Source organism: Oncorhynchus masou, chromosome 10 (genome assembly GCF_036934945.1).
Source record: "Oncorhynchus masou masou isolate Uvic2021 chromosome 10, UVic_Omas_1.1, whole genome shotgun sequence".
Taxonomy (NCBI): domain Eukaryota; kingdom Metazoa; phylum Chordata; class Actinopteri; order Salmoniformes; family Salmonidae; genus Oncorhynchus; species Oncorhynchus masou.
Genome location: NC_088221.1, coordinates 13,812,118 through 13,836,558, shown reverse-complemented (window position 1 = coordinate 13,836,558; position 24,441 = coordinate 13,812,118). Strand labels below are relative to the sequence as shown.

Here is a 24,441-nt window from a genome sequence, read left to right as displayed (position 1 = left end):
TACTGTAGTAGTGTTATGTAGTAGTGGCCCAAAACCAGTCACTGCCACAAACCCGTGGAAGGTTAGTTTGGCTCCATGTGGCTCTAGCTTTGCTCTAATTACTACAGGATCAAAGGAGAGAAGAAGCTCTTCATCCTCATTAATGGATTCAAACAACATTTGCAACGGACAGCAATAAGACCATGTGCGGACATCATCACACCATCATCACACTGCACTTTAATGAAGATGAATATTACTACTCCACCTGTGTTTGGATATTTTTGTGAGGAATTTTTAATAAAGTTTTATTCAAATGAGGTTGATGAGTCCTCTGTCTTTAAATCAGAGGCGTCATGCAGAAATAGACCAAGCCTTTCCTGGCTGGGCGATGGGTGTTTCCTGTTTCTACTCTCACTGGTCCCTAACCGTTACCACATAGGACTGGGGTTGAACTTCGGAAAAGCTCCCCACAGTTCTAAACAATCGAGAACCCAAATGTCAGGGCTTCATATTCCTGAGATGGAAAAAGTGGTGATTATAATGTAAAATGTATCTCCCTTTATATGAGTTGTGGTATTGCAGAGGAATGCAGATGATACTGTACAGTGTATCCTGTTGCCTGCCAGTAACCTTTCTGAGCATCCTTAGTGATACTGCGGCTTTGTGTCCTGAACTCTGTTCTACAAAAACACAATACAGTTCCTCATTCTATGTTCTCATCAACAGCCCTTCTTAGTTGGTACCACCCAATAAGAAATGCACAATGAGTGGCTGTGTAGGTGTCCTTACTATTTGAACAATTTGTTGATAACACATTCATGCAATAGTACTTCAATAGGACTTTCATAATTCAAAGAACATCCCTGGAGCCAAATCTGGCGACCATTGTAGGCCTATTTCCTGTTGTGACCTTTCACATAGATGTGTTTCATTGACAAAACCCCAACATAATATGCTCCCTTCCCTTGCAGTTTCCATGACTAATATGTGAGGATATGATGGTGATTTAAAGAAAAGCTATCGAAGTAGAATCTTGGTACTTGTTCTTGGATTGGCAGATATTTGTTGGTATAAAACTGTGATAGATTGGTTTGATTAAATGTGCACAATGTGATCTGTGCATTGTGATAATATCAGGCTTAGTTTTAAGTTAATGACTTTAAATGGCCTTGTTTTGATGCCATGAAGGGTAGTGCACTGGGTAGTGTACCATCCACTCATTGAACCAATATGAGTGCTTCATTACAGTCAAGCACTTCGGGAGTGAATGCTATATACGGATTACATGGAGAAAATCGAACCACTCTGAAATGAAAATATCGGACCTCTCCTTTCAGCAAAATATATTTTAACTAAACCCTCACTGAATGCAAAAATAAAATAAAATGACCCTCACCTACACTCAAAATAACAATTCTAAGAAAATGAATAGCAGAGAATGTCTACCGTTTAGCCTTACTTCTTGGACAGACCAGAGGCTGAGATATGCAGTTTTAGAAACTGTTCTTCATCCAATCACAGCCAGATGTGATACAGCCTAGGATCGAAACAGTGACTATAGTGACACCTCTTGAACTGAGATGCAGTGCCTTAGACCGCTGCACTACTCAGGAGCCCCAACATATTACCTCAATTACCGCGACTAACCGGTGCCCCTGCACATTGACTCTGTACTGGAACACACTGTATATAGCCTCAATACTGTTATTTTATTGTTGCTCCTTAATTATTTGTTATATTTCAACAACAACAAATATTATTCAAACTGCATTGTTGGTTAAGGGCTTGTAAGTAAGCACTTCACTGTCTACACCTGTTGTATTCGGCGCATGTGACTACCCACAATTTGATTTGATTTGGAAAAGGTAGGCCTATGGCATAGCCCCTCATTTTGAGTCTTTTTTAATGATTTTATGGGGGTGCAATTTTAGCCTATAGGCTATAGATTGCGTGACCCATCGGAGAATCAGAGATGAGGGGCGGCATCGGGCACACATCGATATATAGTCTAATAAGCAACTAATTCTAAAACACTGAGAAATATTGAAATTGCATCAATAACAATTACATGACCCTCCCCTGGACTTGACTTTAAAAATATAATACAATGGGATCTATTCCTGGATGCTGATTGGTTAAAACCGCATTCCAGCCGGCTATTATAAACTGTTTACCAACTTAAATAGAGCAGTAAAAATAACAGTTTTGTCATACCCGAGGTATAAGGTCTGAAATTCCACAGCTGTCAGCCAATCAGTATTCAGGGCTTGAACCATACAGTTTAAAATCCTAAAATTAAATCTATGACGTTGAAATGCCTATTTACTCTGTTCTATATCACTCTGACATCATTTGTGTGGATATATGCAAAGAAATGTCAACAGAAAACTGGTAAAACAAAATTAAACGCGGACAGTTTGCAGTCTTTCCAGCTTCAGTTTGAAGTGATTGTGTTAGTTGTGTTGTTGGCTAACTCCTCTGAACAACAGTGTCGTGATGAGCACATGTTCTATGCCAGGCGAAATAGCGCATCATTAGCTCATTGTTAAAATCAAAACAAATGTTATTGGTCACATACACACACGGTTAACAGATGTTATTGCGAGTGTAGCAAAATGCTTAGAAAACAGCTCAAACATACGCAAATGCAGCTACTTTGCTGTTATTCTGGCTGCACTGTTTGACGTGACTACATTTGCAGCAGTTGGCTGGCTAGCAACCAGGGGGTAAGGACGTTGCCAGCCAGTATGGCCATGGTACATTTAGTAGGAACAACTGGGTCGCATACATAGATACAGAACAAGAAGACTTAATGACTGGATAGTGTCTCTGGCAACCGAAACGACAGAACAAACGACCAGTCGGCTTGGGTAGCAACCTTAGATGTCTGTCGGGACTATATCTTGTGGAAGAATGAAATAGTATGAATAAATTAATCAAAATATATATTTGTATTAAAATATGTCAATCATTATTTGAATATGTTGGTAACTCGTTGTATAAAAGTGATAATGCCCTCGAAGCTGGTGTTTGGATGATATATTGGCACGGTTTGCCGGCCCGAGAGGAACACCCGTGCCAATATATCCCCAAAACACCGGCTTCTCTGGCATTATCACTTAACTAAACCCTCCCCTTGACTGAAATTGAAAAAGCATTTCAATTTCCTCAAAGTAACCATTCTGTAAATGTCGATCCTTCACTTATTGATGTCACATGGCAATGTTTGGATTGCTGGTGAAAAGGTGAGTACTTGTCCCAACATCGGAGACTGATGTCTGGAGAGTAACTATAGGCCTATGGAATTCCAATTCATCATTGACTGAAACTTCGTTATTGTATCTTCAACTACAAATTGTATTATCTAAATGCATAAAACTGTTGTCTTTAAACTATTCTGAATGAGGTTTCATGCATAGCCAACTGGTCAGCATTAGCTCTAGTCAGAATGTACACACACCAGAGAAAGCCCATTACCCGAATCAGGTCCAACTCCCACGCAGAAACGCAGTTCATTTGCACTGAGGCTGGCTGACATTGGGACATTCCACTGTTTCGCTGTTTGGTTCCAGGGTGAGGTCTCCCGCCCCAACGAGAGAATTTACTTCGGAAAAACGGAATAGACGGAAATACTGAAGCAACCGACTGGTTCATATTTTTATATTCATGGGAAAAGCGTGGCAACAACAGATGTACCCCCAGTACTCGTATTACTACCCCCAATACCTGCAAGCGAAGGTAAAGTAAAACAGTGTTCTATGTACTTGAAAAGTAGCTACATTGTAAAATGATCAATGCGCGGTTAGATTCGACAATTGATAAGAAAATGTTCTTCATCATCTGCCCCGATTATTGTACTCTAGTTTGTCTGGAAGATTTCTTGTTCGTTAGGGTTATGTTTATGTAATTTGAAACGCATATTCAGGAAAATATGTTGAGATGACTGTGACTTGAAGCACAAATGAATGCTGTAGGCTATTTAGTGCATCTCAACACCTGTCAAACTCTTCTGACATACATATTTGTTGTTGCTATTTATTACTATTGACTTGGATCATTTAGATTCACATTGGCCAGATTGTGGCTCTCCAGGGTTAGCTAATAGAAAGGACATTCAATTTATAGGATTACTGTTATTACCAAATCCCTTAAACACTGCCATGTATAATTAAAGGTGCAGTTCAGTCAACAACGTGAATTTCTTGTGTTTTATCTATATTTCCACACTATGAGGTTGGAATAATACTGTGAAACTGTGAAAATTGTGATAATGCCCTTTTAGTGTAAGATACCGTTTTTGTTAGATGGTTTTGGCCTGTCTGGTGACATCACCAGGCAGTAAATTAGTTAATAGACCAATAAGAAAGCGAGTTCCAAACCTCACTGCCAATAACATCTAGTTTTCAGTATTCCCCTCCCCACTCCAAGACAGTCCTAGCAAAATCCTTGCTTAAGAAATGGGTCTTTGCTAAGAAGCTATTTTTGGTTTCTTTTTGACCATTTTAATTGAAAACAATCACAGTAAGGTACTTAATTGTTACCCAGAAATGATTGGATATTGAGATTTAAAAAAACACTGCATTGGACCTTTAAGTATTAGATCAAGATACACCCGATTTATTAAACTATTATGAATTGTTTATGTAGTATTTGATATTCTATTTTGTATTTATTCATGGTCATAAGAGCACAAGTCAGGTTTCATAGAATTTTATAGCATCATTAATAAATTTTGTGTTGAAAATCAGAGGGCATATGGGGTCAACTGACAGTCCTCAGTTGACTTACAGGCATCTTGTATGATCATCAAGAGGCTCCTACAGAATACTTTGCATCACTTAGTCTCCATACATGTTTAATCAGCTTGGCTGCCTATTAAATGACAAGGTCCCAGAGCTCCAGCCCTGTAGGCTACTTAGTATGCAACTGTAAAATGAGGATATGCTTTCAAACAGGGATAGACATCTGAATGTGTCGATCCAATGAAAAGGACATTAAACAGGATTTTAGAATGACATTGTGTTAGCAACACAGCCTATTATAGCTGTGTTATGAATGCATGGGCTGTTTATTTACCACTTGCAAATAATTTGAAGTAAAAATAAGTGATACTAGCAAGAGCAGGTTACGGGTTTCTCTTTTCTTTGAATATATCATCTGAAGAGAAAATATTAGCTTATTTGCCAAAGTTAGTCAACATATCACCTGCATTCACAGCTGCTGGTCATTTAGTCATAAAATGCTTCCTTAACTCATCTTCCTACCGATGTGCAATATTCCTCAGTGTTTGTTCCTTCTAATCCCATTCTTCCATTGACTAAAGACTCATTCTTTGAATTTGATTCAAGAATAGGGCCATTCATTTGATTTCCGCATGGAAAGGGTTGTGGCCCCATTCACTTTGTTTTATGACACACCAGATATGTGTGGGGTGGCCTTAATACAGAAATGGCTTGTCCACTTCAAACAGGGCCCTGCTTTGTGGATAACTGACATGGTGATTTACATTATCACTGTCCTGCTGTGTCCTGCTGGCCTCTTTGCTGGGATCCAAATGAAATGACTCTGTTATTGTCTTATTGCGGGGGCCTGGCAACGATTACTCTCCATGGCTGTAAACACGCCATCTATTTAGGTGTGTATCTGATGTTTGAAGCATTTAACACTTAGTGATATTCTATGGTCTTTTTTTTGTGATATTAATTTTGTATAGAAGAGCTGTAATCACATTCAGTCAGTGCATAAATATTGCATTATTCATTGTTCGGGTTCTTGTTTACTGTCAATTTGTTATGAGATACTGTCACAGGAATGAAAAGCATTGACAAAGCACAGAAAATTGTAGCATGTTTTTGATGCAACTTTCTGTCTCGGCAGGAGACCAGCTACCGTACTGTGATTGAGGAATTCAAGTGGCGCAGAACAGGCTGCTTTTAAGTTAATAACCGAGTACTTGAACACTGGTGTCAGTGCAAGTGACATTTATCTATGTGAGTGATCCAGTATTGGATTGAACAGCTAGACTAGGGGGTCACAAATTTGCAGTTGAAACAACCAATGGTTCTGACTGCTGAAAAGGTGTTTACATTGACATAAATAAGCTTTTACAAGTTTAATCACGGTTCAAATCCTCACAGCTTCCAGTCCTGAAATAAATAAAAATCAATCTTATTTGTTGTCAACACAAGCCTTTAATCAAGGAAAAGTGAACACATTAACTGCCATCGGACATTACATACAGAGACTTGTGAACAATGGCATTATGCTGAGCCTGAAAAAGCCCTATACAATGTTTACAATAAAGTTTGGAGAGTTGCCTGGCAGCGGAATGTATACAATTGAACAGCACAGAGGTGCTGCTCTTTATGTTGGCGTAGGGCTGAAAGAGCACCCATTGTGCTCCTATGATTCTCATTCTTAACGATTTTTGACATGAGCAAAATGATGGCCTACCTAGTGCACAGTAAAAACCCACCCTGCTGTTGAGTCTCTCTCTGCCAAGAGGCTCTCATAAAAAGAGAGAATACATTGAAAAGTCCCATCAGGGTTAGAAAGGTTTCAATGGTGACACGTGGGCCATAAAGGTAATCATGTCTTATTCATTGATTCTCGTGTAAATAATGTAAATGAGTATGCAACTAAATAAAGCAACAACGGTTATAATATCAATCGTAATGTAGCAGGAATATTGCAATCTATGTTGTTGATTTTTACTTTGCAAAGACAATTATTATGGAGGCAGAGCGTAGTCAGGGTTTAACAAACTTACATTTTCACTTCTCATCAAGGCCCTTATTATCTTTTTTCATGAGAACATGTCTTATTTATGAGGAAAAGCAATAAACATCTCGTATCAGGCTATTTCATCGATAAATAATTCATGAAAGGGGAAATTGATTATGAAAAACAGGGAATAGGAAAGATTATTGAAAATGAGTGCATGTCAATCATGTATTTTCTAGCAATACAGATATGAATTATTTCTGCTTATAATCAACTGAATATCAGATAATGAATGTGGGTTAGTCAATGTTCACTAGTTGCTTTCAAAGTAAAACAATAAATAACAAAGGTCTATTTTGTGGCCACGATAGTATGACATGAAAATATCTATTTTTCCCCATTTGGAATAAATTGCATGCTCTACATTAAGTCATTGCTAAGTTTTGGCCACTCGATGAAACGTCCTTAGAATTCTTACAAACATTCTTCAAATATGAATGTGTCTTTCACCATGAACGCATAGAAAAAACGTGACAAATGAGTTTGCAATGTTCTATTACAACCCCTCTCAACTGACCAACAATTAAGCCAAAGCTCTCTGATTGAGCAATGTGCTGTTGACAGCAAAACATCAGTGTTTGATATTCTATCCCCCTGTGCTGTAAGTCAAACATAGATCACTTGCCACATGATCACATCCCTTTGGTGCTGACATCACATGACCAGTGAGTGCTGGAGACAGATGGGCAGAGTGCTGTCTTGTCTGTCATGGGGATCTACAGTGCAGCATATTAACTCTGTCCTGTCCAAGCTCCTCTCTGTTTATTGTTGAAAAACTGTCTGCAAAGCAGACTTCTGGCAAAACTAAGACTGATTTACATTTTTATTATGAGGAATTTGTGTAGTTTTAGTGCTGTTTTTCTAAAGTAAAAGTTTGTGTTACAAGACGAACATTATCATGAGTGTAGCATCCACTCTAAAAAGCTTTTATTGAATTGTCTCTGCAATTTGATACACCTGATGGACTGCAGAGTCTCCTTTAAGACTAATCGTATGTAATACTTTGATAATGTTTTGTGTGAGATTTCCTAACTGACTTATCATATTATTATTTTAATTTGATGAATTTGGAAGTATGGAAAGGCTTTCCATTCATCTACTCTCAATCTTGGATAATGAGAACTTTAGGTTGAGCTTTCCTACCCCACCCCCATGCCTTTATCGTTTGTCTTCCTGTGTGTGACACACACACACACACGTTTGTCTTTGTGGTTTACTTGTTTCCACCCTAACGCGCTGGGAGTCGACGAAAATGATTCTGTCGCTGCCTCAGTGGGGCTTTGGCCCCCTAACTCACCCCTTCCATCCAGGCAGGAAGGTAAATATACAGAGCTGTTTGTAAAGACTTCCTGGTACTGCTGGGACTCTCTTTCCTCCACTTGAATTTCAGGGTTCTGTTGCTGGATCTCATTCTGAGCGAGCTAAACGAGAGGAAGGAAATGGATGGGAGAGAGATGTGAGCCTTTCAGAGGAAGTATTGTTGTGTTAAACCTTATAGCTGCTCTTAGGCTCGAGAAAAACGGAGGGCAGTCTTATGGTTCTATGTGCTGTGAGTGCCTGATTCCTTTTAACTGACGAAGTAGCTGATTTCCTTACCATCAAAGGGTGTTGCAGGCTAATGTATACCGTTCCTATAAATGTGCATGTACACTGTAATGGTGTGTATAGTTGTCATCTATTAGTCAAGCTGCTAGATTCTGTGTAAGAGCCCTGGTGTCTGTAGGGTTTGATCTGGCATAGAGCCAGAACGAAATTGAAAGGTATGCACTGCGTGGGAGGGGCCTGCTTCCTGATCATTTGTTTGTTCTGTCGATTCAGCAGAGACAGCTGTATCATGTCAAAACAGCATGCTTAAAAGAACTGATTTGTGGCCGTGTGAGATCAGATCTCACCACAGGCTTTTCTGTGATTGTAGGTTCACTCATAGGTGAGATGTTTGTCATACCTCATGAAAACAGAAAGACTTGCTTTGAGTCCGTAGAGCAGCAGCTCAAATCTTTAGTTTTATTTCATTGTCAGTATCAATTCCTAAAGAAAATAATAAATTAAGTTTCAGGTAAATAAATGCATTCACAAGAAATAACAATTACAGTTGGCTATATGTTTTATGTAATAACTTTGAAAGCTGTAGACCAGTGGAGGCTTCTCAGAGGAGGAAGGAGAGGACCATCTTCCTCAGTGAATTTCATAAAAATAAAAAGTTTAACATTTCAACGGTTTTCCTTTTTAGATAAAACTATACAAAATATATTCAGCTCACCAAATAATGTATTGAAAAACACTGCTTTGCAATTAAGGTCTATAGTAGCCCCAACAGCGCTCTGCTAACCCGTGTACTACACTGTACTGCATGATTGTAGCAGGTTTACTAACACGTTAGTTATATTAGCTATGTTGACTATGATGTTACTTTAGCTAATATGGTGAGCTAGCTGTGGTTATGATACACTATACAGTATATACAAAACAGTGTGGACACCACTTCAAATTTTTTAATTTGGCTATTTCAGCCACACCCGTTGCTGACAGGTGTATAAAATCAAGCACAAAGTCATAAAATCTCCATAGAGAAACATTGGCAGTAGAATGGCCTTACTGAAGAGCTCAGTGACTTTCAACATGGCACCTTCATAGGAGTCCACCTTTCCAACAAATTAGTTTGTTGAATTTCTTCCCTGCTAGAGCTTCCCCGGTCAACAGCAAGTGCTGTTATTGTAAAGTGGAAAAGGCTAGGAGGAACAACGGCTCAGCCGCGAAGTGGTAGGCCACACAAGCTCACAGAACAGGACCGCCGAGTGCTGAAGCGCGTAGCGTTTAAAAATCTGTCTGTCATCGGTTGCAACACTCACTACCGAGTTCCAAACTGCCTGTTGAAGCAACATCAGCACAAGAACTGTTCGTCGGGAGCTTCATGAAATGGGTTTCCATGGCCAAGCAGCCGCACACAAGCCTAAGCGCAATGCCAAGCGCCGGGTGGAGTGGTGTCGTCGGGTGGAGTGGTGTCTCGTGGACTCAGGAGCACTGGAAATGTGTTCTCTGGAGTGAGGAATCACGCTTCACCATCTGGCAGTCTGATGAACAAATCTGGGTTTGATGGATGCCAGGTGAACGCTACAGTTGAAGTCAGTTGAAGAAGTTTGCATACACCATAGCCAAATACATTTAAACTCAGTTTTTCACAATTCCTGACATTTAATCTTAGTAAAAATTCCCTGTCTTGGGCCAGTTAGTATCACCACTGTATTTTAAGAATGTGAAATGTCAGAATGATAGTAGAGAGAATGATTTATTTCAGCTTTTATTTCTTTCATCACATTCCGAGTGGGTCAGAAGTTTACCTACACTCACTTAGTATTTGGTAGCATTGCCTTTAAATTGTTTAACTTGGGTCAAACATTTTGGGTAGCCTTCCACAAGCTTCCCACAATAAGTTGGGTGAATTTTGGCCCATTCCTCCTGACAGAGCTGGTGTTACCTAGTCAGGTTTGTAGGCCTCCTTGCTCGCACACACTTTTTCAGTTCTGCACGTTGTCTATAGGATTGAGGTCAGGGCTTTGTGATTGCCACTCCAATACCTTGACTTTGTTGTGCTTAAGCCATTTTGCCACAACTTTGGAAGTATGCTTGGGGTCATTGTCCATTTGGAAGACCCATTTGCAACCAAGCTTTAACTGATGTCTTGAGATGTTGCTTCAATATATCCACATAATTTTCCAACCTCATGATGCCATCAATTTTGTAAAGTGCATCAGTCCCTACTGCAGCAAAGCACCCCCACAACATGATGCTGCCACCCCCTTGCTTCACGGTTGGGATAGTTAACTTCGGCTTGCAAACCTCTCCCTTTTTCCTCCAAACATAACAATGGTCATTATGGCCAAACAGTTCTATTTTTGTTTCATCAGACCAGAGGACATTTCTACAAAAAGTAGGATCTTTGTCCCCATGTGCAGTTGTAAACCGTAGTCTGGCTTTTTTATGGTGGTTTTGGAGCAGTGGCTTCTTCCTTGCTGAGCGGTCTTGCAGGTTATGTCGATATAGGACTCATTTTTACTGTGGATGTAGATACTTTTGTACCTGTTTCCTCCAGCATCTTCACAAGGTCCTTTGCTGTTGTTCTGGGATTGATTTGCACTTTTCACACCAACGTACGTTCATCTCTAGGAGACAGAACGTGTCTCCTTCCTGAGCGGTATGACAGCTGCATGGTCCCATGGTGTTTATACTTGCATACTATTGTTTGTACAGATGAACGTGGTACCTTCAGGCATTTGGAAATTGCTCCCAAGGATGAACCAGACTTGTGGAGGTCTACAAAAAAAATTCTGAGGTCTTGGCTGATTTCTTTTGATTTTCCCATGATGTCAAGCAATGAGGCACTGAGTTTGAAGGTAGGCCTTGAAATACACCCACAGGTAATCTGTCTGTAAACAATTGTTGGAAAGATTACCTGTGTCATGCACAAGTAGATGCCGTAACCAACTTGCCAAAAACTATAGTTTGTTAACAAGAAATTTGTGGAGTGGTTGAAAAACAAGTTTTAATGACTCCAACCTAAGTGTATGTAAACTTCCAACTTCAACTGTACCTGACTGAATGCATTGTGCCAACTGTAAAGTTTGGCGGAGGAGAAAAAATGGTCTGGGTCTGTTTTTCATGGTTCGAGCTAGGCCCCTTAGTTTCAGTGAAGGGAAATCTTAACTCTAAGGCATACAATGACATTCTAGATTATTCTGTGCTTCCAACTTTGTGGCAACAGTTTGGGGAAGGCCCTTTCCTGTTTCAGCATGACAATGCCCCGGGGCACAAAGTGAGGTCTATACAGAAATGGTTTGTCGAGTTCGGTGTGGAAGAACTTGACTGGCCTGCACAGAGCCCTGACCTCAATCCCATCGAACACCTTTGGGATGAATTTCAACCTCATATATAGAGAACATTATAGTATCATGTAGTAGCCTAAACCTGTCAATGTTAAACTTGGTGAATGGATTATGAATGACAGTCATCCAATATGCTGTAATAGAAATAAGGCATTGCTCATAAAAAAATGTGTCCTCAATAATCTTAAAACGTCAGCGACCGCTACTGCAGTAGACATACAGTACCAGTCAAAAGTTTGGACACACTTACTAATGCCAGGGTTTTAATAGATGTTTTACTCTTTTCTACATTGTAGAATCATAGTGAAGATATCACAACTATGAAATAACACATATGGAATCATATAGTAACCAAAAGAGTGTTAAACAAATCCAAATATATTTTATATTTGAGATTCTTCAAAGTAGCCACCTTTTGCCTTGATGACAGCTTTGCACACTCTTGGCATTCTATCAACCAGCTTCACAAGGTAGTCACCTGTAATGCATTTCAATTAACAGGTGTGCCTTGTTAAAATTTAATTGGTGGAATTTCTTTCCTTCTTAATGTGTTTGAGCCAATCAGTTGTGTTGTGACAAAGATAGCCATATTTGGTACAAGACCATGTCCATATTATGGCAAGAACAGCTCAAATAAGCAAAGAGAAACGACAGTCCATCATTACTTTAAGACATGAAGGTCAGTCAATCTGGAAAATTTCAAGGACTTTTAAAGTTCCTTCAAGCGCAGTTGCAAAAACCATGAAGCGCTATGATGAAACTGGCTCTCATGAGGACCGCCACAGGAATGGAAGACCCAGAGTTACCTCTGCTGCAGAGGATAAGTTAATTAGAGCTAACTTCAGATTGCGGCCCAAATAAATACTTCACAGAGTTCAAGTAACAGACACATATCAACATCAATTGTTCAGAGGAGACTGTGAATCAGGCCTTCATTGTCGAATTGCTGCAAAGAAACCATTACTAAAAGACAACAATAAGAAGAAGAGGCTTACCGGTGGAAATCTGTCATTTAATCTGATGAGTCCAAATTTCAGATTTTTGGTTCCAACCGCCTTGTCTTTATGAGACGCAGAGTAGGTGAACAGATTAACTCGACATGTGTGGTTCTCACTGTGAAGCATGGAGGAGGTGTGATGGTGTGGGGATACTTTTCTGGTGACGTGGTCTGTGATTTAATTAGAATTCAAGGCACACTTAACCAGCATGGCTACCACAGCATTCTGCACCGATACACCATCCCATCTGGTTTGCGCTTAGTGGGACTATCATTTGTTTTTCAACAGGACAATGACCCAACACACCTCAAGGATGTGTAAGAGATATTTGACTAAGATGACTTGTCCTCCAATATCACCCGACCTCAACCAAATTGAGATGGTTTGGGATGAGTTGGACCGCAGAGTGAAGGAAAAGCAGCCAACAAGTGCTCAGCATATGTGGGAACTCCTTCAAGACTGTTGGAAAAGCATTCCTCATGAAGCTTGTAAAGAGAATGCCAAGATTCTACAAAGCTGTCAAGGCAAAGGGTGATTTGTTTTACACCTTTTTGTTTACTACATGATTCCATATGTGTTATTTCATAGTTTTGATGTCTTCACTATTATCCTACAATGTAGAAAATAGTGTGTCCAAACTTTTGACAGGTTTACATAGGTACTTTTGACTCCTATATAAAGGGATAGTTCCACTGACTATCACGCTCCCCACCCTGGTCCCCTTTCACTCAGTGACCTCCACAGAGTGCTGATTCAGGTCTTTCTGTTCCCTTTAACTGTGACCTATTTGCATCTAATGGTGGCTGAAATGGCCTCCCAATATGCTCTCTATTTATGACTATATCTGTAGTGTCTTTTAGGAAAACATTTTAGGAAACCATTTGACAACCTCAAAAAATGCAACTAGGAAAAAACAGGAAGGAAAGATTCGTTGGAGCTTTTAGTAAATCACCTCTATTGTTCTGGTTTAAAGTGAGCCCATGCTGAAACCAAAAGGAAACATTTTACTGGGATTGGCTTTTTTTTTTTTTTTTGGCTGATTTGGTTTTAGACCAATTTTGACATTGCTCTGTTTGCAGTGGTCAAAAGACCAGATGTTGCATAATCTTATTAGCAGTTGGTTCAAAGCCCCTGACAGAAAATGCATGATGAGGGTGAGCTCTGACACTGTGCCTAGTGGGTAAATAACTACCACTCTACCCCCCCCCCCCCCATGGAATTACATTGAGAGTTGCTGATGCTATGATGACCAGTATATTTACTTAAAGACAGGAAATGCAGCTTGGAGAAGCAGAGTGAAATCTGTAAAGGATGACAACACGCTAGGTGAAAAGAAAGAGCATGGCGGAACAAGAAATAGGTCAAAAATGTAACCACAAAGGCAACAACCACTGAAGGTCAGCAGGAATTCACATTCTGTCTTCACCACCACTGTTGGTTTTCCAATCAGAGACTGAGACTGGCAGGTGAATGGGTTTCGATTTATAGCCTAGTGCTGCCTCTGAGTGTATGTTTTGCTATATTAAAAACCTGGGTCACCCCTTCACTTACAATTTCGGATCTCTGCTGAAGAGTGGCTCGATCCTTACTGTTGCGTGCAGTCTCTTTGCACATTTACTCCACATCCGTTGCATCCCTATACTGTGTAACGATTACTGGATTAGAACTGTGAAAATTGAAAACATTTCCAATTGGTTATATATATTTTCAATTTCATTTTCCCAGGTGTATTTTTTATATGTGTTTGCTCTTTTTGTCTACTTTCACCAATCTGATTAATATTTATTTTGAGGCGTTAATGTGTATTATTATTGTGTTATAAATGTCCTATGGATTTAACCCTCAATTGCCTTTTTGTTTCAGTGTTGTTTATCTACATATCAATTCAATCATGTTAGTTTAATGTACTATGGTGTGGCCTGCAAATTAAAATTGTAATAACATATGGGTCCTGCATCGGTCAAAATATCGTCCTGCTACTTTAACTATCTACTGGCCGCACTGTGTGGTCCTTGCTATCAGGGATCCTTGGGACGTCCATACCCCATTGAAGTTGAAAATTGTTAGGGTTAAGGTTAGGTAATGGTTAAGGTTAGGATAAGGATACGGATAGGGTTAATTTAAGGTTAGAGTTTAGGGTAGGGACGTCCCAATGAACTCCGATAGCTAACCCTGTGGAATGTTTGGTATGCATTCCAGACTAGACGAAGAGTAGCGAAAGGGGGAAAAAAACATTGTAACATTGTCTCTTGTATAGACCTATTATTCAATTATACCAGCTAATGGTACTTACACCTTCCATAGGCTGTATTGTAGTAGATTATATTCCTGAAAATTGCAGAAAAAAATATGATATAGTGTTGTTTTCATGTTATCCAGTGAAGTCATCATCCCTATACCGTATAGAGGAATGGTTTCTTCCACCAGGCAGCGTCTGTTCTGCAGGGTTTCCACTAGTTACCACAGCCACAAAGTATGGCTCTATCGTAAAGACAAGGAAACATTAAATAAAAAATGCGCTATTTGGTTTTAAGCATACGCATTTTAGGCATAAGGTTCGCAGTGTGGTTAAGGTGTGGATTGAGGTTAGGTTTAAAATCACATTTTAAAAAGATAAATTGTAGAAATGGGCGGGGTTTATGACTTTGTGGCTGTGGTAACTAATGAGGAGCGTTATGCGGGGGACTCAATGCAAATCAATGAACTCCAGAAACTGGGTTGGGAAATCGAAGTTCGGACTAATTCGCGCATACGTTGACATCGCTATATTTTATGGTAGTATATGATACTATATGTCAAATACAGTATACCATATAGGCCTACAGTAGCCTATAGTAAGCCTAGTAGTCTTTGCTTTAGTATAGCAAAGAGACGATTTTTTTTTACAAACACATCTATGTAGCTAGTCAAATTTACAACTTCACCTAAACAGCCATTTGATACAAATAGTTTTAAATAAATTAGTAAAACAATCGATCTTGGGTCTTTGGAAAACGATAATGATTTTTGCGAATTCTTGCAACCCATTGAGGACTCCGTATCGTAAGCAGGTAAATAGCCTATTTGATTATACAAAATGTATATAATAGGCATTCATCCTCATCATCAAGCTGACTCATTGAAGTCGCCAAACATGTATTTTTTGATCAGCCTATGGGGACAAATAGCCTATTCTCAGAGAGAATTAAGGAACAGAAAGTTTAGTTTGAATTCGTCGACAGAATTTCACTAGGCATTTTAAAACATATTTCTACTCATATGGTATTAGTGGGTTACTCTGAAACTGCTGTATTCTCGTTGTATTCTTTCAGTAAACTAGTAGGCTATTGCTGCTGTTTTTATTTCAATGATTTTGTTAGAATATCCATAGTTGGTCCTGATGTCAGTGTATTTAGCCCTTTAACAGTGCATTCAATCTAGCTACTCATCAACCTTTTCTTTGACCTGGATTTTAATCAACAATTAATTTAGTTGATGGTTTATATGTATAGTTTATGTTATCAAATTCATTTAATTTGATATGTTAGAGAAGTGAAGGCATTCTCAAGAGACATTCTGAAATCTTTGGAGATTCAAGAGCTTGTCCTCACCACTGTGTGTTCAAATGTAGAACTAGTTCAGTAGAAGTGCCTTACCAATGTTGATATTCGGCCACTTTATATTTACATTTTAGCCATTTAGCAAACGCTCTTATCGAGAGCGACTTACAGGAGCAATTAGGGTCAAGTGCCTTGCTCATGGGCACACTGGCAGATGTTTCACTTAGTTCACCCAGGATTTGAACCGGCAACCTTTTGGTTACTGGCCCAATACTCTGAACCGCTAGGCTGTAAGGATTCTATATAAACCACCTTATATCCCATATTTTTTTTAAACGATAACAATGTAATAAACCATCCAGATAACATTGAGGTCATGGAGAAATGTATTGGGTATGACCTTGTGATAATTGAATGAGAGCTTTGAACATATGATGTGCCTCTGTAGGTTGCTGTTTCACATGTAAAAATGTATGCAAAGCGGCGGAATGTAATTCAATTATACGTCCAATTCTCCCAATTTAGATATGGATGAACATTTTTGACATGAAACTGTTGATGGTGTTGAAGACTTATTCATATTCAGGATTATTCAAGTCTGCTGTCATAATAAGAGGCTAGTTTTAGCTGAGGGCTTGGATAGTTCTGTGAGGGCGAGGCCTGTGTTACTGGAAGCCTAGTGTATTTCCAGCTCGGATATGACGGGCTCTGCTGGTCTGGAGCATGCTGATAAGACACTGGGCTCTCCCCATCACACTCCCTCAGACTCCTGGTGCTCAATCGGCAGGCGGATGTATAAAAACAAACTGGCTTTCAGTCCTGCGGAAAAGGGAGTTTCTCTCCTTGGGTGTGTGGATTTAGCCTGGACTGAGAAACCAAGAGCACTGCTGGCATTCTCCTCAAAGATTGTCTTTGTTCACAAATAGCTTGAGCTGGTGGCACACTTCCTAGTTGGGAGCCTGATGATGATATCAGATGATTATTTCATGAGCTCCAGTATAACAGACAGTAAATGTTCTCTCTCTCTCTCTTCAATATTACAACAGAATGAAAGTCATGTATAGGAAGTTAAAGCAGACCCTTGAAGACATTATATTGCTATAAATGACATACATGATAAATACGTGTTAGAAATGTTCATAAAGCACGAATATCCAACAACATCATCATTGACTATTATGAGAAATATCAACATGGCTCTCAACCTATACCCAAATGCTCTCAATGCAAAGGCTTTTCAGTATCACACGCCCTCTCTAGCAGATGCATCTGTTATGGGTTCAAAAGGTGACTGTGATTGAGGGACCTTCACAGTTGACAGAAAACACATGAAAGAGTTGACTGTTTTGTAAAGCGAAGTGACCTGTCTGGATGTGGCACTCTTTGACAGATAGCCTGGAGATTACATGTGATCCTTCCTCTTGCATGCTACCTGAATACATGGTATTTTTGGGACATTTTATTTTATTTTAAATGCATAGAATGATTCTCAATCAGGTTCTACTGTTAGTGTCAATGATGAGAAGAGATGTTAGCATTGACCTTTTTTTCTCCTTTTTCTCATGTCTTTTAGGCTGACTGTCTATTGAGTTATGATGCCAACTCAATAGGAGATTGGTCAATGTCACCTTCGTGTCTAGACTTTCAATGTAATCTTTTTTTTAACGCATTAGTATTGTAACATTGTTGTCCACAAAATGAGACGTGTTGCTGAATGATTAATCACATGGATGCATGGGTAGTGAAATGCTGTGAACGGAAGAATGTGAAAATTGCTGTTCCCTATAGATCCCAACATGAGATTTATGCCTGAAACCCAAACATCCAGAGAGTGCAGGATAAACATGGAATACATACTGGATTGTTGGGTTTCACCATGAGAGAGCCATATTTCCAACTTATACAGTACCAGTCAAAGGTTTGGACACACCTAGTCATGCCAGGGTTTTTCTTATTTTTTTTTAAACTATTTTTCACATTGTAGAATAATAGTGAAGACATCACAACTATAAAATAACGCGTATGGGATCATGTAGTAACCAAAAAAGTGTTAAACAAATCCAAATATATTTTATATTTGAGATTATTCAAAGTAGCCACCCTTTGCCTTGACAGCTTTGCACACTCTTGGCATTCTCTCAACCAGCTTCACGAGGAAGTCACCTGGAATGCATTGCAATTAACAGGTGTGCCTTGTTAAAAGTTCATTTGTGGTATTTCTTTCCTTCTTAATGTGTTTGAGCCAATCAGTTGTGTTGTGACAATGTAGGGGTGGTATGCAGACGATAGCCCTATTTTGTAAAAGCCCAAGTCGATATTATGGCAAGAACAGCTCAATTAAGCAAAGAGAAACAACAGTCCATCATTACTTTAAGACATGAAGGTCAGTCAATCCGGAAAATTGTGCAGTCGCAGCAACCATCAAGCGCTATGATGAAACTGGCTCTCATGAGGACAGCCACAAGAATGGAAGACCCAGAGTTACCTTTGCTGCAGAGGATAAGTTCATTAGAGTTACCAGCCTCAGAAATTGCAGCCCAAATAAATGACCATGAAGCCTTATTCACGCAGTCTCCTCTGAACAGTTGATGTTGAGATGTGTCTGTTACTTGAACCCTATGAAACATCACAGAGTTCAAGTAACAGACACATCTCAACATCAACTGTTCAGAGGAGACTGCGTGAATAAGGCTTCATGGTCAATTGCTGCAAAGAAACCACTACTATAGGAAACCAATAAGAAGAAGTGACTGGCTTGGGCCAAGAAACACGAGCAATGGACATTAGACCGGTGGAAATCTGTCCTTTGGTCTGATGAGTCCAAATTTGAGATTTTTTGTTCCAACCACCGTGTCTTTGTGAAACGCAGAGTAGATGAACTGATGATCTCCGCATGTGTGGTTCCCACCCTGAAGCATGGAGGAGGAGGTGTGATGGGTTGGGGGTCCATTGCTGGAGATACTGTCAGTCATTTATTTAGAATTCAAGGCACACTTAACCAGCATGGCTACCACAGCATTCTGCAGCAATACGCCATCCCATCTGGTTTGTGCTTAGTGGGACTATCATTTGTTTTTCAAAAGGACAATGACTCAACACAGCCTGGAGGTGTGTTGAGTCATTGTCCTTTTGAAAAACAAATGATAGTCCCACTAAGCACAAACCAGATGGGATGGCGTATTGCTGCAGAATGCTGTGGTAGCCATGCTGGTTAAGTGTTATTAAGGGCTATTTGACCAAGATAGAGAGTGATGGAATGCTGCATCAGATGACCTGGCCTCCACAATCACCCAAGCTCAACCTAATTGAGATGGTTTGTGATGAGTTTGACCGCAGAGTAAAGGAAAAGCAGCCAACAACTGAATATGTGGGAACTCCTTCAAGACTGTTGGAAAAGCATTCCAGGTGAAGATTGTTGAGAGAATGCCAAGAGTGTGCAAAGCTGTCATCAAGGCAAAGGGTGGCTACTTTGAAGAATCTCAAATATATTTTGATTTGTTTAACACTGTTTTGGTTACTACATGATTCCATATGTGTTATTTCATAGTTGAATGTCTTCACTATTATTCTACAATGTAGAAAATAGTAAAAATCAAGAAAACCCTTGAATGAGTTGGTGTGTCCAAACTTTTGACTGGTATTGTACGTCTTATATATTTCCCTAGTAATTGCAAATATGCATTTAAACTCAGCAAAAAAATAAACGTCCTCTCGCTGTCAACTGCGTTTATTTTCAGCAAACTTGACGTGTAAATATTTGTATGAAACTAACAATTTTTAACAACTGAGATATAAACTGAACAAGTTCCCCAGACATGTGACTAACAGAAATCGAATAATGTGTCCCTGAACAAAGGGGGGTCAAAATCAAAAGTAACAGTCAGTATCTGGTGTTGCCACCAGCTGCATTAAGTACTGCAGTGCATCTCCTTCTCATGGACTGCACCAGATTTGCCAGTTCTTACTGTGAGATGTTACCCCACTCTTCCAAGGCACCTGCAAGTCCCCAGACATTTCTGGGGGGGAATAGTCCTAGCTCTCACCCTCCGATCCAACAGGTCCCAGACGTGCTCATTGGGATTGAGATCCGGGCTTTTCACTGGCCATGGCAGAATACTGACATTCCTGTCTTGCAGGAAATCACGCACAGAACGAGCAGTATGGCTGGTAACATTGTCATGCTGGAGGGTCATGTCAGGATGAGCCTGCAGGAAGGGTACCACATGAGGGAGGAGGATGTCCTCCTTGTAACGCACAGCGTTGAGATTGCCTGCAATGACAACATGACAACAAGCTCAGTCCGATGATGCTGTGACACACCGCTCCAGACCGTGATGGACCCTCCACCTCCAAATCGATCCCGCTCCAGAATACAGGCCTCAGTGTAACGCTCATTCCTTCGACGATAAACGCAAATCCGACCATCACCCCTGGTGAGACAAAACCATGACTCGTCAGTGAAGAGCACTTTTTGCCAGTCCTGTCTGGTCCAGTGACAGTGGGTTTGTGCCCATAGGCGACGTTGTAGCCGGTGATGTCTGGTGAGGTCCTGCCTTACAACAGGCCTACAAGCCCTCAATCCAGCCTCTCTCAGCCTATTCCAGACAGTCTGAGAACTGATGGAGGGATTGTGCGTTAAATTATCTGGCAACATCTCTGGTGGACAATCATTCCTGCATTTAGCATGCCAATTGCATGCTCACTCAGAACTTGAGACATCTGTAGCATTGTGTTGTGTGACAAAAATGCACATTTTAGAGTGGCCTTTTATTGCCCCACAGCACAAGGTGTACCTGTGTACTGATCATGCAGTTTAATCAGATTCTTGATATGTCACACCTGTCAGGTGGATGGATTCTCTTGGCAAAGAAGAAACGCTCACAAACAGGGATGTTAACAAATTTGTGCACAACATTTCAGAGAAATAAGCTTTTTGTGCGTATGGAACATTTCTGGGATCATGAAACATGGGACCAACACTTTACATATTGTGTTTATATTATGTTATTTTTTTATAGTGACAAAGGCCAGGGTTATTTGGGCAGATTGGGATAAGAAAGTTGCATTTATGTTAGTTGCATTCTTTGTCTCGATGTTGGAAACAGTGTCTAGCTACTCTGTCAGATATGATGTTAGATAGATTGTATCTTACTGAACCATTCTCATGCTATCTTTCCTCAAAACCCCTAGCCAACATAGTATGACCTCAAGCATGCACTGCATGGTGATTAATGTCTTAATCTGTCCTCCCACCATATAGAGGGAAAACACAGGGGAAATCTCAAGGGATCCTTCAAACGCCAACAGTCCCGTTAGAGTGAATTTCTTGAGGACAGTCCTCAGAGATAACTGCAGAGTCATTGCAGAAGCCTTTGTGAAAAGGTCATTTCATTTGAGGAGTTACGTTCACAGCATACATAAAAATTCCCTGGCAAAGAGCTGTTTGTGACAGGAAGGAAAATAATGAATGAATCCAACAGCAGGTCAAGTTGGTTTCCGTAGTAAAGGCATGTAGACCGGAGAAGAAGAAGATCTCTTGCTTGGGCCGAGTCCAGGTTGACGATTGCTCAATTCTGTCACCACGTATTGCTTGGGATTCCATCAGCTTCCTCTCTTGTGATTCCTCGGAGGGGGAGGGGTGATAAACAGTGTCAGACTCACAGAACAGTCTTAGAAAGAGGGCGAGCTTTTCAGATCCAAACATCTGTGGCCCTACAAACAGGAAGCATGCTATACTGGCTTATTGCTCAATCACACGAGGGCTCTCCTCTGAGATGTGGAGGTACTCTTGATACGGCCCATATGATTTACAGATGTTCATTGAATGAGATCAGGGGCGTCAATTGGGTAGGGCAGTCACCATATCCTAGCTCAACACCACCAATTTAAAATAGACTACTAAAATCATTCCAATCCTGATTAAATGTCAAATGAAGTTTAGCGGTAGTAGTCAGCTGACTTTAGGACCATGTGGACACCGAGGAAGGCTGTTTATATGGTTGACTTGCTTTATGGAGAGTAGAGATCTGTATTTTTGTTTAACTAGGCAAGTCAGTTAAGAACAAATTATTATTTATAATGACCACCAAACCCAGATGACGCTGGGCCAATTGTTCGCCACCCTATGGGACTCCCAATCACTGCCGGATATGATTTAGTCTGGATTCAAACCAGGGACTGTAGTGACACCTCTTGCACAGAGATGCAGTGCCTTAGACCACTGCACTACTCGGGAGCCTGTATAATAATGACGAGGTGATCATGGCTCCAAAGGCAGGAAGACAGGCGACAAGTTTAGGTCCAAAATAAGCCCATAGAAACACATTCAGCTTATTTTCGACAGATTTTGTCTCGTTAAACCTCTCACTTTGCCTCTTCCTTTCTGTGGAGAGTGCATTGACCCAGCTGCAGGGAACAGCAAGTCTTTTCCTCAACCGATTGCAGAGGTAAAGATGGCTGTAGTGGATGGCTTTGGCTAGGAAACTGCTGTTCGACTTGACATGGCAGCTAATTATTGTATGGCATGTGTTTGTAGAATGTTAAGTCCCCTATTGACTGATGTGAATGAAGCTACAGCAACATGGTGATAATGGCTGGAGTCAATGCTGTTCTCCAAATTGAGTTTTTTTTGTGTGTAGAAATGCAGTAAATGACCTTACCCATACACTCGGTTTAGCTGGAATGAAGCCCCTGAATGAGACCAAATATATCTGAAATTCAATGTTTGAAGAACTGGTCTACACATTTTCCATGCACATTACAGAACTCATCTCTTTACAATCGATTGAAAAGGGTATATCTTTTTTTTTGTATTCAGAAATCAGAAATCAGGTGGCATATCATTGTTCCAAACACGCTGATCCTCAGTGTTCAAAAGAACTGGTGTTGAGGTGGAGTTACATTCTCCACCATGCCTCTCCAACTGGAACCTAATGCAATTAAGCCTGTGTGTAAGTGTAGGGGTGGCAGCGTGATGGTAAAGAAGGCTATGCTGGAAATGTAGTTGTTGGCGTGTCCAGTCGGGAAGTCAGCCAGTCACCAGGGGATTGGCGGGAAGGGCTCTCTAATTCACGCACAACCTTCCACTGTCACGTCAGTATCATAGCAGATCTGCACGCCCCTCGGTACCCAGTTTGTGCTGACTTCCCGACTCCTGATGGAGATTGCTCAGCAGATATGTATCACTGCTCTGTTCAATATTAATCCTCACATGGGGCACCCATTCGATAGTGCTAAATTATGAAGTAGCAGGACAGTTCATTTGTAGCATGCACCAATGTAGAAGATTTAGCTGGGCCACAACGATATGCTTGTAGTGAAGACCGATGGCTTTCTGGGCCAGCGCACTAAAATACTGTTATGGTTACAGCGGGAGTCAGATCAAGAATCTCTCTGAGTAACTCACGGAGGAGACAAGATTCGTAGACAAAGCTGCGCTAAGGGTTGGAGTAAAATCCAAGCACGTTTTTCTGCACCCACTAATGAAATGCAAACGTGTATCGTTTCATGATTACTCACTGGCATTCAGTAGCTCTGCTAGACGTCAATCAATATTGGACACGTATTTATTTGCGCACATGAAATGCCCACGTGACCGCGCGCCCACGTGGCAAGACAATGTCCGTTTCAGTAGTCTCTGTCTCTGTGTCTGTCTCTCTCTCTCGTTCTCCCTTTTGTTGAGCAGGGAACAACCAGTATGTTTGCACTTCTCACCGACATGTCGTTTTGTCTTGGACTGACACCATTCTGTGTGTTTCCCCCTTCGGCAGCCACCTGCAGCCCTTTCCTCACACCCCATGGCTCCACCCATCCCCAGCACCAACAGCAGCACCAACAACAGCAGTAGCTCCAGCACTGCAGGCTGGGAGCAGCTCAGTAAAACCAACCTGTACATCCGAGGCCTTCCCCCAGCAACCACCGACCACGATCTGGTCAAGCTCTGCCAGCCGTGAGTACACTTCCTTCCTCTTATGATTACAACTATTGATTGTTTTTTTGACTTGTCGGCTGTGGTCACCACCACCATGACTGTGGTAGAATTCAAAGCAACAGTTACTTATTTGACTTGAGATAGTAGTAAGAACAGCCTGTTCAATGTAATTCCGAAGGCTTCATAATATGTTATTGTTTGTCGGATCTCTGCAAGACTCATTTATTTGAATCTAATTTGTACTCAGAAACGTATATTGAGAATCTCCTGTAAAGGCATCCATATCGGGATATGTTTGGTGACGTCACATTACTAGATGACGAATATGA

The 24,441-nt window shown here is 40.5% G+C and overlaps 1 protein-coding gene across 7 annotated transcripts in view; it reads left to right on the top strand.

The window, feature by feature from the left end:
* Positions 1–3,523: 3,523 nt before the first annotated feature.
* LOC135547177 (RNA-binding motif, single-stranded-interacting protein 1-like) overlaps positions 3,524–24,441 on the top strand; it is a 70,158-nt gene continuing 49,240 nt past the window's right edge. Inside the window, exons 1-2 of one of the 7 annotated variants that reach the window (XM_064975934.1) lie at positions 3,524–3,720; positions 23,952–24,130. In XM_064975934.1, coding sequence (XP_064832006.1) covers positions 3,649–3,720; positions 23,952–24,130 — 251 coding nt within the window. In that variant the 5' untranslated portion in view covers positions 3,524–3,648. Of the gene's footprint in view, positions 3,721–7,958; positions 8,084–15,328; positions 15,694–23,951; positions 24,131–24,441 lie in introns of those variants that run through there. The other 6 variants (XM_064975929.1, XM_064975930.1, XM_064975931.1 and 3 more) reach the window with 6 other exon arrangements.